The 15,021-nt window shown below is 40.1% G+C and overlaps 1 protein-coding gene across 1 annotated transcript; it reads left to right on the plus strand.

The window, feature by feature from the left end:
• Positions 1 to 383: 383 nt before the first annotated feature.
• Positions 384 to 15,021, plus strand: LOC146496908 (uncharacterized). The gene is made up of 3 exons (XM_085140853.1): positions 384 to 810; positions 7,617 to 8,935; positions 9,251 to 15,021. The coding sequence occupies exons 1-2, from the start codon at positions 639 to 641 to the stop codon at positions 8,816 to 8,818; spliced, it is 1,374 nt and encodes a 457-aa protein (XP_084996979.1). The 5' UTR covers positions 384 to 638; the 3' UTR covers positions 8,819 to 8,935; positions 9,251 to 15,021.

Here is a 15,021-nt window from a genome sequence, read left to right on the forward strand (position 1 = left end):
AATAACTTATTCTGGCATTACTTTGTAAGTTTTTAATCAAACTTTATATATTTTAAAAATATTAGAAATTAGAAAGCACTTTTTTTTGTTTGTTCTGAGCTCACCAGATCCAAACTGTAACTCTTTTTATAGGAATCATGTTAAAGTTCAATATAAGAAACGTATTCAGATCATTTCAAAACAGAAAGCTTAAAATTCAAATGATAATATCTGCGATTTTCTTGTTTTCCGTGGATGTAGAAAAAAAACTGATTTCAGCTGGAAACTGATTTGAAACAGAGAGAAATCTTCGACAGCGGAACAGTTAAAGGTAAATGCTCTCTGCCGGAACAACAACCGTGTGACACCAAGCGGAAATAAAGAAAGGAAAGGCGCGTGTGTGAACTGAGCCGAGAGTGTGGGACCGAAAAGAGTCAGCACATCACTGTGGTGTTAGCGGCTTTGCACAGACTCACCGAGCTCTCTGTAATACTTTACATTTATTGATAAAAGAGAGAGAGAGGGAGGTACGTTAACAGTCCCGCTCTGGCGGAGCTTTATCACGTGACACCAGGCGGAAGCAAACAAACGAAAGGCGCTAATACTGTTAGCTTTCCTCCTGTGTGACTGAGCAGAGTGTGTGAGCTGTGTCAGTAACAATGCCTTCAGTTCAGTATCTGAGAGAGTTTATCAACGAGCGACTAACTGCTGCTGCTGAACAAATATTCTTGGAGTTTGAAAAAACGATCGTCCAGTACGAGGAAGAGATCGACCGTCAGCGCAGACTGCTGGATATCACCTGGAAACCCGAAATCAAGCTGCACAGGACAGGTGAGTGTCCCTCTGAGGGAGGATCCTGATCACAGCTCTGCGGGACGTTTATGATTGTGAGGACTTTTTGGAGATGTGAGCTAACAAAGAGCAAACAGAGGACAGGACTGCACTGTGTCAGTGAAGTTGCCCCCCACCCCCCACCTTCTTCAAATCCAACAAAAGTGATATCAAACGTTTGTGCTGCAAACATTTTCGTTTGTGCCGCTATCATTTTAAAGATATTACCAAAAGTTTCTAAAGCTCAACCAGCCACTTTCTTTACTGTAAAAAAATTGAGAGATATTAACCAGCATTGGATATTTTTTCTCATGATCACACTCTTAAACCTAGTAATCAAACTGCTATAACTTATTTAAAACTAGGTTAAATATAGCATTTAAAATAATTAATGCATTCTGTTGGAGAAAAAACTTTATTTGCTGGTAACAAAATACAAAACTACGAGAACAACGTGGTATAAATGTTTCCTGTTAGAAAAGGTAAATACATGGAACTGTCTGAGCCTCACAAGTCTAATACAATAACTGAAAAACAACAGCTATTTCCATCATCAACTCACAAACTAGAAAAGGACTTTCTTTCATGAAATCTTGCCATCATTCCTTTGTGTAGAGCACAGCGTGCGGACATACGCTGGTGTTTTCAGATGCTATGGTTACATCCTTTCTTAGGTCATCATACATCTCCCAGATGTACGGCGTCCTGTTACAGGATGTCATATAATGCCCGAGTGTTTCTGGTGTTGGGCCCTCCTGAAATGTAATGACTGCTTTCAGTGTGAATTTCTCTCCTTGAAGTAGCAGAGTGGATGGGAATTCAGTAAGCAAAAACCTTTTTGGACTGTGAAAACTGAGCTCCAGAGTTTCTGCAGAGCATATTCCAAGGTCTGTGTCAATCCATACGAGCTCTCTCAGGGTGAAACTGTGACAAACAGTCCAGGTGCAAAGTTGCTTTCCTGATGAATCTGGTTTAAATGCTGTTGGAGACGCATCAGGACTTTCGATTGGTCTTAGGCATGGCGATGCTGGAAGGTTGAGCCCTTGTTCAACAGCAGACTGAAGGTGAGCTGTGCCAGAAGCTGACAGATCAATGGAAACAAAAGGTATTTGCCTTGTGTTTGCTGTGTAACGTTTGCAGTACTGGGAGGAACACTGTCTTGTGAAGTGAACACTTGGATTTTCCGTCGTTGTTTTTTGAATTACTGTGGACACATGGTACTGTGCATCAACACGATGAACACCAGTCTGCAACTGAACAGGGCAGAATATTGAGCTCAGCACCTCTGCCCTCAGTGAACAGGCATGTTGAGTGACACCCTTTGAAGCAAGCTGGAATACTTTATTCTCCTCTGAACTATTCAACATGTTTTGAGCAGTACGACTGTCACAGTAAGCGCAGCACAGACTTTGACAGAAGGCATCAAAGGCACAGGTGTTCATCACACAGTATTGTCCTTTGCCAAGTTTTACTGGTTGTTGATTATTTCCATTTTTTAACAGCCCTAGCTTTACTTTTTTCTTTTTCACAGCTGGATCTGAGTGGAGCCATTCAGGACAAGGGGAGAGGTATGAGGTCAATTTCCTCTTCTTTGGTGGAACTGCGAGGCCTCTCCAGTTTTCCAAAGCTGCTGTTTCTTCAATGTCCATGTCTGTGTCAATTTTGGGCTCCTGAGAGGGGTTATCATCCACTTCCTGCTCCACAGAGGCTTTGTGTGGATCCTGATGCTTCACTGTACCATCCTGTCTGGCAACCTCTGCTTCTTTTCGTATTTGTTTTGCAGAACAGATCCGCATGTTTCCTTCAATGAAACCAAGATGACGTGCAATGAATTTATCTATCCTTATAGGGAGATTTTAATGCTTGAACAGACCATGTTTAATGTTCTTGAACTCTGCTTCAACATTAGCTGAAGTTGCGGTGAGCTTTTCGCTCTGAAATAGGGGAACCATTACTCCAGGCCAGAGTGGTAGGTATCCTCCCAATCTAATTAGGTGTGGGACGAGCTCAGGTAGATAGTGCATATTGTTTCGATCACCATGAACTTCAGCATGGCACCTGCTCCCCTCACAAATATCTGCCACCCACTGCCTTAAGTCAGTGTTTATTTCTGTGCATGGATCCAATCTAATGTCTTCTTCTTCCTTGTCATCAGAAACAGACATAGTCTCATCTGCAATCTTTCTTTTCAGATTTGATTTGGACACTTCTGACATAATGGGGTTTCCAAAACTGTCACAGCCTTCTGTCTCACTTAATGCCACAATAGCAATGCTGCGTATTAGGACCTTTGCTTCCTCCAAGGATTGGGACTTGACAAGTTGTGCCATTGATGGCACGTAGAAATCCCTCACCCGATGAGGCGTTTTTCTCAAACAGTCCCACTGGCAAATCATTTTGATGAAGTGCACCACGTCCACTCTGATGAAACATGGTGGTAGTTTGTAGGATTTTTTCCGAAGCAAGACACCAAAGCATTCATTAATGTAGCTCTTCAAATCTGAATGATGTGTTAAAGCCTTAACTGAAGCACCAAGTAAAGCTAAGGAGAAATCACAGATGGCCTCCTTTGGGATTGCTGCTCCAGCACGAATCCATTCTGATAACCATCTTGTGATTGCCTGGACATCATGTCTCTCTGACCACATTTGCACCACTGGGACGTGAGAGTTGTCCCTTCCTGTTAACACACCTTGATACAGGAAGATGTTTCCAGACAAACCATTAGGCCTGAGAAGCTTTTTTACAACTGAGCCAGTCGCATCAAAGGCAACTATGGGTGCTTTGCAGTCTTGTACATCAGCATTTGAGTTTGACTCCAGTAGTGACAGAAGAACTTGTCTAATCCAATGTCCCAAATGCTTCCACTGTGAGGGGAACTGTATTTTAATGAGTGGAGAGACAGCATTGGGTTTTAGTTGATTTTGTTCGTGTTTGGCTTCGCGCAGAGTTGTCAAACTTGGTAGATGGCTTGGCTCTGGATCACCAAAGTCCATCAGCTTTGCTGCCTCTGATGCTCTCCACACATGGGGCTGCAGTCTGCCTTCACAAAGTTCTTTTGTTACTTGTGCCCTCAGACTTCCGGACATGGCTCTCTTAGAAAAGCCAGTGTGCATGGATTCATCCGTGTTTGCCATCACACACTTCAGCACCATTGGGCAGTGATTTTCAGGTTCCTTTTCACATGTAAGGTACAGCTGGCCACTACACTCTTTGCAAAAGCCTCTGATTTTAATAAAACAAGATACAGTTCTGGGGTACACCTTGGCTCGTTTAAAAGTAATGGTGCATGTACTTTTAACCTCTTTCCAGATTCCCTGGTTTACAACATGAGTCCATGTACCTGGCTTCAAAATTGTGTATTCCCTTTTCTTGAAAGTATTCTTTTTGTATGTGACTTTATGTGGAATCATTTGTATCCACTGTTGAAATGGGAGCTCCACATTGAAAGTCTTGCAGTCTTTGTTTTGAAAAGGAGAGCTGCTTTGTTCAACATCATGATCATTGTCACTGCTGTCTGTGTCAGTCAGTCTCTCTTCATCACTGTAATCCAGAGCAGCCCATACATTGTGTCTGTTTAATTTAACAAAAGTGTAAAGAGCTTTTGGTGTCATCTTTTCACCAAGTTGTTTGCATAGATTTTGCCATATGTCATCACTTGGAGTTGAAACTTTTCCATTTTTTATGACTGCTTCTTTAGAAGCACGGAGGACTTCAAATACTGCAATTTTGTCCACCACTGATTTCTTTGGCATCTGTCAAGCAAAAATTAAAAATGTGATATGTTACTGCTATAATTTGGTTATAACTTTAATTCTACATCTTTAAGTGGACATAAAATGACTTACTTTGATACACTGTTTTGACGTGGTGAATTGAAGTGTTGATGATTGCTGTTGCTCATGTAATCCATCTTAAAAATGCAAATGAGTTAGCTAGCACATGTTTTCTTCAACTCTTGTTTTTTTCTCTCAGAAGAAGAATGTGTATGATAGCACCCCCTGGTGATCACAAACCAAACACAGGTCGCTATGTTTGTTTTTTTGGCAGAGTTGTACCAGTTTATCCTTAACAAGATCTAGTTCAAAATTCATTTGATCGGCATAAAAATGAATGTAGTCAATGTTCATAGCTCATCATCAAAATACTTGTAGATAAATCCAGGCCCTGTTGAGATAAATCTGTGTCTGTGTCAATCCCACACGTGTTTAATAGCCCTTTGTGACCGTGGCTACAGAAGTTTGACTCTTGCAAAAAATATAGGTCGGCCCTTTCAGGTCACATTGACAGTTACCTAAGATTCACAGTTCTGCAGGCTGTTTGGAGCCTTTGAGCTCAGATTTGCTGAATCACTGAAGTGCACTCCTGTGTATGTTAGTTTTATACAACTTGCCCACATACAAATGACAGCAGTTTTGTTAATATTAGCATTTGACTTAAAAGCTACAGTTCACATATTATTAGGTTAATGTTTTAACAACCATTAGCATTTTAGCATATACCCTGCTGGTAGCACACTAGATGGAGTAAGGTAATGTTAAGAAACATGGTAGTCAGTGATCCACAACCAGCTTATTGGCTCAAAACACCTTATCTAATTATAAACTGATACGCGCCTACGGGCATGCCCCTTTAAATTTCTTCATAAATGTTATTTAATGTTATTATTAGGGCAGCACGGTGGTTAGCACTGTTGCTGCACAGCAAGAAGGTCCTGAGTTCAATTCCACCATCACGCCAGGGTCTTTCTGTGTGGAGTTTGCAGGTTCTCCCCGTGTTTGCGTGGGTTCTCTCCGGGTTCTCTCCAAAGACATGCAGCTTGTGGTGATAGGTTAATTGGTTAATCCAAATTGCCCATAGGTGTGAACGTGAGTGCGAATGGTTGTCTGTCCCTGTGTGTTGGCCCTGTGACAGACTGGCAACCTGTCCAGGATGTACCCCGCCTATCTAAAAGGATAAGTGGAAGCGAATGGATGGATGGAATTTTATTAATATCTTTAAAATGATAGCAGCGCAAACAAAAAATTTTGCAGCACAAACGTAGCACCAACCTGTGACATCAACTTTTGTTTGATTTGGGTGATGTGAGGGGGCTGGTTGACCTTTTGACATTTGCATTTTCATTAATATCTTTAAAACAGAGGCAGCACAAACGTAGCACAAACATTTGACACCAGTTTTGTTTGATTCCATTAATGTGGGGGGGCTGGTTGACCTCTGATGACCTCTAGAAATTTTCTTGAATATCTTTAAAATTTTAGCAGCACAAACGTTTGATACCACTTTTGTTGGATTTGAAGAAGGGGGGCCAACTTCACTGACAGGACTGCACTGTGCTCCATTCAAACAGCAGGCGCTGAAATCAGCCTGGATTTTAGTGTTCTTTATGTAAGTAACGGCATAAAGTTAGAACTGTGAAGGTATCGCTTTAAAAGAAAATGTAATGTAAAATACCCTCATGTATGAATGCATTAAGATGCAGATACAGCAATAGAAGTCCTCCTGTGGGTCTCCAATAATACGAATGCATCAGTGTCATTTTCATCACAGACATTCTGCTGATTGTGTCCTCAGTTCTCAGTAGTTTGGTTTGTAAAAGTTCAGACTCAGAGTGTGACTTAGCGTTGCACTTAAGTGCATCATATAGGTTGTTGCTTAGTTACAAGGCATCAGCTACATTGCCTTTCTTTATCCCATCTATAAACAGAGACCAGTACTTGCTGAGTGTTTGTGTTGTGTGCTTGATTAGATGTAGGAAACATAAAACAGGTTTTCATCTTCAGATGTTTGAGCACTGAGGATGCAGCCTGGTCATGTACAGGTAGATCCACCCTCTCAGCGTCAGGGCTTTCGTGCACAGGAACAACATCAGCATAAAACAGACACAATGGCTGTATCCCAATTCAGGGTCTGCAGCCTTAAAGGCCGCTTTTTTTTTTAATCGCTACTGCTGTTCAAAATCCCATAAGGCTGGCTGACATGATAGACGATTGGCAGAGCTGTGAGTACTCAGACTGTGTTTTGAACGCAATATGGATAAAATCTTGGAGAAGAACAACGGGAATTGAGATAATTGGTGACCAGTGATGGACATTAGACCAACTGTAAAAATTGGATGCAGTTGTTCGCACTAAACCCAAACATTCACCATCTTCACTCGTGCAGCTATCCCACTGGCGCCAGCTGAAGGTTGCCAAGGTTGAAGCTGACTGGAACAACAAATTCTTCCATGATAACAGGATTGTTGTCAGAACTCTTTGTCCCTCCTTCAAGGCCACCTGGGTCCACTGGAGACTGTTGACCTTCGCTTAACCGGGCGTGGTGACACTTTCTCTCAGCTGAACACGGGATACACATGCACACGCACGAAACATGTACACTGATACTGATACGCCCTCACTATCACCCTCCTTCCCCTGAATCCAACGCCTCCTCTCATGCTTACCTCCGATCTGATGTGGACGGATCAGCTGGAGGTGCAGGCGAAGATTGCAGCGGTCCCAGATCAGCTGTACACACTGGAATACTCTCCCATGTTGCTTGTCTGTGTTTTATTGTGTTATGGTGTGCTGATATCTGTGCATTCCTGTATTATCCTTCTGTGTTACACATTTCACTGTTTTTTTTATTTTCCCCTCGCTACCTAGCCTGACCTGTCTCCCCAATGTGATGTTTGTGTGTTGTATGTACGGTCAGCAAGGTCTGTCATCTTGGTTGTGGGCAAAAGACCTGCAACTGACAAATAAAGGCTATCCCTCTCTCTCTCTTTTATAATCTCATTAGTTGTCTTTTTTTTTTTCCTCCAGACGTCCCACAGCAGCCTGTCTGTAAGGAGGAGGAGGTTCTCATTGAGTTGCAGCTCTGTGACCAGGAGGAGCCAGAACCTCCACAGATTAAAGAGGAAGAGGAGCAACTGTGCAGCAGTCAGGAGGGAGAGCAGCTGGGACTGAAGGAGGAGACGGATACCTTTATGGTGACTGCTGCTGAGGAAGGAGAGTACAGTCAACCAGATAATGATCGTCTCATCACTAATAACGCCCCTCTTGCTGAGAGCCAAGATCAGGGAAGAAGCAGGAGTGCAGATCCAGGATCAACGAGAAATCCAAACAGAAGTAAAAATGCAGAAAGCTCTCGTTCATCAGAGAGTCGGTCCAGTACTGGTGCAGGTACAAAGTCGTTAAAGTGTGATGTCTATGAACAAACCCCTATGCATGAGTCCCAAATGACTTTACATAACGGAGCTCACACAGGAGAGAAGCTGCATGTTGGTAACTCTGCTGGGAAAGGTTTTAATCAGAGCGGTGCTGTGTTAGAGCGCGTGAGAGTTCATGCAGGTAAAAATGTCTGTAAGACTTGTGGTAAAATGTTTTCTAGGCCATCAGTACTTAGAAGGCATACACAGATCCACACAGGTGAGAAGCCATATTCCTGTAAAACATGTGGGAAAAACTTTCGTCGAACTTGTCATTTGACCATCCACATGAGAACTCACACAGGTGAGAAGCCGTATTCTTGTGAAACATGTGGTAAGAGTTTTCTTTCAACAGATAATTTAAATATCCACATGAGATCTCACACAGGCGAGAAACCGTATCCTTGTCAAACATGTAGTAAACAGTTTTCTACGTCATCGTCACTTAAAGAACACGCAAGGCTCCACACAGGTGAGAAGCCGTACTCTTGTCAAACATGCGGGAAAAGGTTTTCCAGGTCATCGTCACTTAAACAACACGCACGACTTCACTCAGGTGAGAAGCCGTACTCTTGTCAAACATGCAGTAAAAGGTTTTCCAGGCCATCGGCACTTAAACATCATGTGCGGCTCCACTCAGGTGAGAAGCCGTACTCTTGCAAAACATGCGGGAAACGTTTTTGTCACAATAACAGTTTGTCTTTCCACATAAGAAGTCACACAGTTGAGAGGTCACATGTTGGAAACACCTCCAGTAAAAAGTTTTCAAATTCAACATCACTTAAAAAACACACAGAAATTAATTCAGGTAAATAGCTGCATTCCTGCAAAACGTGGGAAAAGTTTAAATTCTCATTTGACCACGTAAATGTTGAACATCAGCTATTTTCTCCTGCTGAGAAAACCTGTAGTCTTAACATATTTTTAGAAAAGGTCAAATATGATTGATATACGTTTTTTGTTTTTTTGTTTTTTTTTGTCTGCTTATTTAGTTGGTTTTTGTTTTTTTGCCCTTTATCCCCGTCCCTCTTCTCCGCTGTTTTTTCCCCCTCTTCCTTTCTCCCTTTTCTTTTCCTCATTCAAGTCTGTCCCGTATCTAGCAAGTGAAAATAAAATAAATAAATAAAATAAATAATAAAAGGTGAATCAAATAGACCATTACGGCAAGGCTGGGATGGTCAATTTGGTAAAGTAAAAAAGAGCAAAAGAACCAAACGGGACAGGCAAAAAGAAAAGAAAAAAGAAAAGGTCAAATATTTGGAGCCAAGTTTGACACAAATGTACAAATTCATGCTGGTTCAAATGTTTTTGCTTTTGGTTTGAAAACCTATTCAGACAATGATTGTTTGACTGTATTACATGTCGCAATGTGTGAACTAAACATGATGATACCTATCATGTTGAAGCTTTTTCATTCGTCAGGGAAAATATAAATCTTTTTTTGAAATTGATGGCAGCAACAGGTCTCAAAAAAGGTTCGATAGAGGATTCTAGAGGCTCAGCCGGGTCTTTGTTGTGTTTTTGGTTTTCTGATGCTCCAGAGGTTTCAGTTGGTTAAAGGTCTGGGCTGAGACTAAAGACTACTTTGGTAGATTAGTCAACGATTATCTCAATAAATCTTGTCTCTGCTTCCTGTGCGAAGACTTCCTGTTCTAGGCTTTAGTACCTCACCTGCTCAGGTCTGCCCACCTGTGAGTATCGCCCTCTTGTCTCGTCCCACAGAAAATTAAAACAATGACCCAGGAGACATATGAATTTGAAAATAATCAAATGTATTTTTAACATCAGTACTTAAATATTTAGTCCTATTTTACTCAATAGGACTCTCCAAATAAAAATGAAATAAATACAAATATTAAGTAATATGAATTAAAATTCTAGTAGTATTTAAACCAAAAATTCAGCTTTAAAGTAAATTTAAAAAAATTGTTTTCCAGTCCAAAAAAACAAGTTTCCAAAGTTTACAGATGATTCTGTTTTGCTGTTCGCACTGCCTTCTTCTTCGTTGGTATTGAGTGCAGTCTTGGCAGACAACATAGGTGATACTGCCCCACAGCTTCCTGTAGTGTGTTTTAGTTTAAATAAAAAAACAAAACAAAAAACCATTTATGTGGTTTTAAGATGTGACAAGAAATTTCTATGTCGGTGTGATCGATTATGTCGACGAATCACTGTAGCCCTACAAATTAACCTTACTGTTTTCAAAATGCTCCTCCACCTGTTTTCTTTAGCACCACTTAATTCTCCAGCCTTTGTTGTTCCATCTTGAAACATCTCGCTGCAGCTCACAGCTCTCTATATGTTGCTTGATCATTTGACTCATGGCACGTGTGATGTGTGCAGAGTCATATGGTGACACAGAGATGAGATCTTTTTCTCAAAAGACGATATGCTGAATGCTGAAATTGAATGTCGGGAGTTGCTGTGAATAAGCTATTAGGAAATGTAGTGCCTAAACACACAGAACCCTTCTGAACAATTCTTAACCCTGTAGTGCCAAGTGCATCATATTTGATACATGACTTTTTGAGACCTCTGGCTCAGGCATGCCGAATATAAAGCCCGGGGTCCTGAATCAGCCCAGCAAAAACTGGATAGCTTTGCTAAATGTGTAAAACCTGGTGTGTACAGTTAGACACATGCAGTGCTACTGTGAGGAATAAATTGCACAAAAATGCCAGATGTAGCAAAACTTATAAAAATTTAAATTCATGCACGCAAATTGATGTTTTGTTTCTTTATTTTTTTTTTTTAAAAATTTGTCAGAAGGTTTAATAAACACTCCAGTTTTTAAAAAATTGAATTTTCTAGCAATGATTTTATGATTCAGGCATTATAGGGTTAATGTGCTGACCAACAGTTCAGACTCAGCCCTGGAGGAGGTGAAAAGAGAGAAATGTTTGAAGTAAAAAAAGATGCCGTTCAGCTTCAGAGCGTAAACAAAATATTGTCGCAGCTCAAAAGCTTTGAGTTTTGAACAGGTAAAGAAAGGCTGCTTTTGTGCTGAGCTTGAGACGTGGAAACTGAAAAAGCTGAACGAGTAGTGCAGAAATTTCCGTGCATATGTGCGCAGGTGTGTGTCTCTTTTGAGTTTTGGGGCAAAGGTTCATTGCTTCAATGCACACGCATGCATGCACACATACCTCACACACACATGGGAAACAGCGATGCAGAGATCCTTCAATGAGCACGTCTCAAGCTCAGCCAAGCATTCGCTTCTCCCAGTGACCTAGAAATGAATGGCAAGACAAACAAAAGCCACCTCGCCAGGTTTATAAATCCTATCATCGGTCAGAAAGTGTGTATCAATAAGAAACAGGTATTTGAAGTTTAAGGAAAACATTCAGAAAGGACGCACTTACCGTGCCACTTTTTGAAAAACTCTAATGAGTCATGGGTCCACTTTTTAGTCAAAAGAGAATATCTGCACTTCATTTCAGTTAATTTATCTAGTGCATGCATGTTCAAATATTTATACTCCTACAGTTAAATTTCAGTGTAGGCTTGAAATATTGTAACGCAATGTCATACATCCAGCCATCAAACAAACGCATATTGCATCTTTTTAACTTTATATGCAATCTTTACATGTTTTTCAAAGACTGTAGCGTCAGTGGGTAAATACTGATGGAGGTAGTCAAGTGTAAATACACAGTATACCTTGATGAAGCTTTTTACATGTGACAACTACGCCATAGATTGTTATATGAAACTGTTGGGACAATGACATGGCGAAAAAGAGAAATCTATGTGAATGTGTTGAACAAATCTAAGGTTTTAGTGATTAAAGGGAAATATACAAGTGGGTTATCTATGAATGAGACAGACAAAAATCAGCTGCAGAATGATGGATGAGGGTGCAGTCTTGTTAGCATGTTGTCGTCTGCAAACATTTGTGCCGTTCTGCACGTTGTACTAATGAGCCGAAGACAAACTGTTTTCACATACCGTCCTTTTTTATACCTTTATGTACAAATTAATAAATGCTGACAATCAATAATTAAATTCAATGGGAAAAATACAAACTTTTTACCTAAAAGGTGTAAGTTGAAGCTTAAGTTTATCACACCTACACTTTTTATTATACATGAAAACACCAAAGACAATACGATATTAAGAATAAACACTATATAAAAAATTCATATGGTAATTATACTATACCCATTTTTTTTTTGTTTACAACCTCTTTTTTTGATCATTTTGCAAACATTATATAGTGGACAACACAATCTTAATTACAGTGTTATAACATTTAGAAAGCAAATGACTCAGACTTTTTAAAAAGTGAGTCTTTTAAAAAATGTTCTCAGTCAGACCCAGAAAAAAATATCTTTAGCTGAGCAAAGAAGACGATCAAAAGTCAGAGAAACAGAGCGACATAGCATGCCCTGCCTCTCACCCGTGTTAACTTACATCCAGTTGACGTGTCGAGTCACAGAGACTGGAAATGGCTCGGAGATGAGGTTTCGACCCACTGAGTCACATCTTGACTGGTTCTGTCTTATGCATAAACATGATCAACCACAAGTATGTGTGTGATCTAATCTGTCTTTGTCTGTGATCGTCTGAGAGAGGGCCTTGCTTTTTCATGAGCATATTAAATGCTTGTGACATAGAAGAGGGTTTTCTTTTTCAAAATGTGATAGTTTATATTTTCACTTTGCAATGTGATATTTTTCTTTAAGAGAAAACTATGCAGCACTTACCTAAAAGAATAGAAAGAAGAATGAAAACCTCATTTTCTCTCTGATCACTGATTAAAATGTCAGTCTATTAGATCTGACACATCATCATATAGCATCACTGTACTTTTTACTCACATTTTTAGAGATTGTAGTGATAATAAAGTAATAACTTTATCTTCAGCACATCGCCTTGGTACTGACTAAGCTTTACTATTAGCATATTTATTAAAAATAAGTTTGCCAGCCAGGAAACTGCAGCTCATCAGCAATCCACTTTCGTTAGTTTTCCTCGCTGATGAGTTTCTTATGCCCCTGCTTTTTTAATGAGCCTTTAACTGGATTTGGTTTAGGAAAAGATTTTTGGGGGATTTAAGTCCAGCCCTCCACATTAACCTTGCATGCTGAAAAATTCACATCAAGTGCATCCGTATACGTGACGATTTGGGAATGAGAAACCACCACTCTGTGCATCAAGGCACAGGTGCCAAAGGACTCAGGTAATGAGAATCGGTTGCTTCTTTCCTTCTTGTTGACTCCCTCACCAAGAGAAATGACTTTCCCTATTAATATGTAACTCTGTTTCAAATGAACAAACGTATGACATTGCAAGTAAGTGTCATCACACTTACGTGGAGAAAAGATTAAGCTTTGCTCTCTTTAGAAATCTAAACATGTCCTTTGAGTTAAAAGCTAATGCAATCTTGCCCCTGTGCCTATATTAACAATTATATCACACATCAAGCATCTCATCATGCTAATAATATTTGTTAATTTGCAATTAGGATGATAAGTAGCAACCAGGTGCTGCTAATCCAATGCAACTGATTAGCTGATCATCAGCAAGTGTGAGCACCTCTGCTTTGAGGTAATCAGACTGAAGAACTATGGCTTGTTTGGAAGTCTTGCTAGGAGAAGGAAGAAAGAAAAAGAAGAGAGAAGAAAAAAAAAAAAGCAAAAAAAAAAAAAAAAGAAACATCTCGCTGCATTAAAGTCAAAACAAGTTCATCGTTTTCTCAAAATTGTAGTTTTTTCCACATTTTATGTTTTTTTTTCTGTCCTATTTTGAATAAAACATGTATTTCTGAGATGTTTTTATTTCCATTTTACACAAAGTCACAACTTTTTTGTATAACTGCTAACCCAGCTTTGAGTTGGAGTCCTGCTGAAGGACAACATTCAATTGTTGAGAACATGGTTCGATTCTGGATTGTAGTCCAGGAAAAGACTTTGTTTCTCACACAAACAGTTTCCTCTGTGTCTGCCTTAAAATCATGCAGTGAATTTAGTTTTTCCTTTATATTGCTGTAATAAAGGTTTGTTTACTTATAATTTTGTATTGTTTGTTTCTTTGTGTCTGAACGTTCCTGCAGTTGGTTTGTGGTTGATGTGGATTTGCTGCTCATGTGAATCCTCCCACAGTGTTTCATTAGCAGCTGTAACCACAGTGACTCTGATAAAACAGGAATTAGCAGAATCCATCTGATATGAAGCTGTGCTTTGAATACCACTTCCCTCCTCTTTGAAGAGTAGTCAGATATCTGTGTTCAGGTTTTTGTACAGCCTCTTCTACACTTTGTATCACTGTGTTTGTAGAGCACAGTAGTAGAGAGCTGTGTCTGCCAGGGTTAGGGCTGCTATGGTCAGATTAGTTGATGAAGAAGATGTTTCTGATATATATCGATTATCAGGAATATATTCATTGCCACTCCAAGATCTTGCTCCTTTCCAGAGTATAAACTGAGGAGCTTGAATGTCAAAATGATGTCTGTACCAGTAAAGTAGCGGAGTGCTATCACTCGTCTCATAGTCACATGTGAGTTTGACAGATTCTCCTTCTGTTTCAGTGACTTCAGGTTGTTGAGGAGTGATTGAGTCTCCAGCTGTTAGTCCTGGAAAAAGAAAGAAGAAAAGTAGTGAAATGCAGTCTGTATATCTGCTTAATGCAGCAGCTTCAACTAAACTTTAATCCTGTTCTTAAACTCACCTATAATGTGAGATAGAAGCAAAAAGAGGTGCAGCAACATGTCTTTGGAGTTATTAAAGCCAGACAGACAGCACATGAACAATGTTCTTCCACTGCAGCACAATGACCAACAAATAATGTCATTGGATGAGCTCAACTTCAGTGGGCGGGGCCAGTTTAGTAGCTCAGCCAATCAAATAGTTTTGTGCTTCCACAGCAGCTCTGTCTCTGTCTCTGATCTTTACTGCTTCATTTCTCTGTTGTCTTTGTCATCAGTCCAATGACACAAGAATCAGAGGTTTAACAGTGTGTGGCTCCCTCTAGTGGATGTTGTGGAGTATTCTGTTGTCTTTGCTCCAAAGGTTTTTGTA

This window comes from Neolamprologus multifasciatus, chromosome 18, assembly GCF_963576455.1.
Source record: "Neolamprologus multifasciatus chromosome 18, fNeoMul1.2, whole genome shotgun sequence".
NCBI classification, from domain to species: Eukaryota; Metazoa; Chordata; class Actinopteri; order Cichliformes; family Cichlidae; genus Neolamprologus; species Neolamprologus multifasciatus.

Coding starts and splice junctions, on each gene's coding strand:
- LOC146496908 (XM_085140853.1), top strand. CDS start 639: ATGCCTTCAGTTCAGTATCTGAGAGAGTTTATCAACGAGCGACTAACT. Junction 811..7,616: donor AATCAAGCTGCACAGGACAG/GTGAGTGTCCCT, acceptor TTTTTCCTCCAG/ACGTCCCACAGCAGCCTGTC.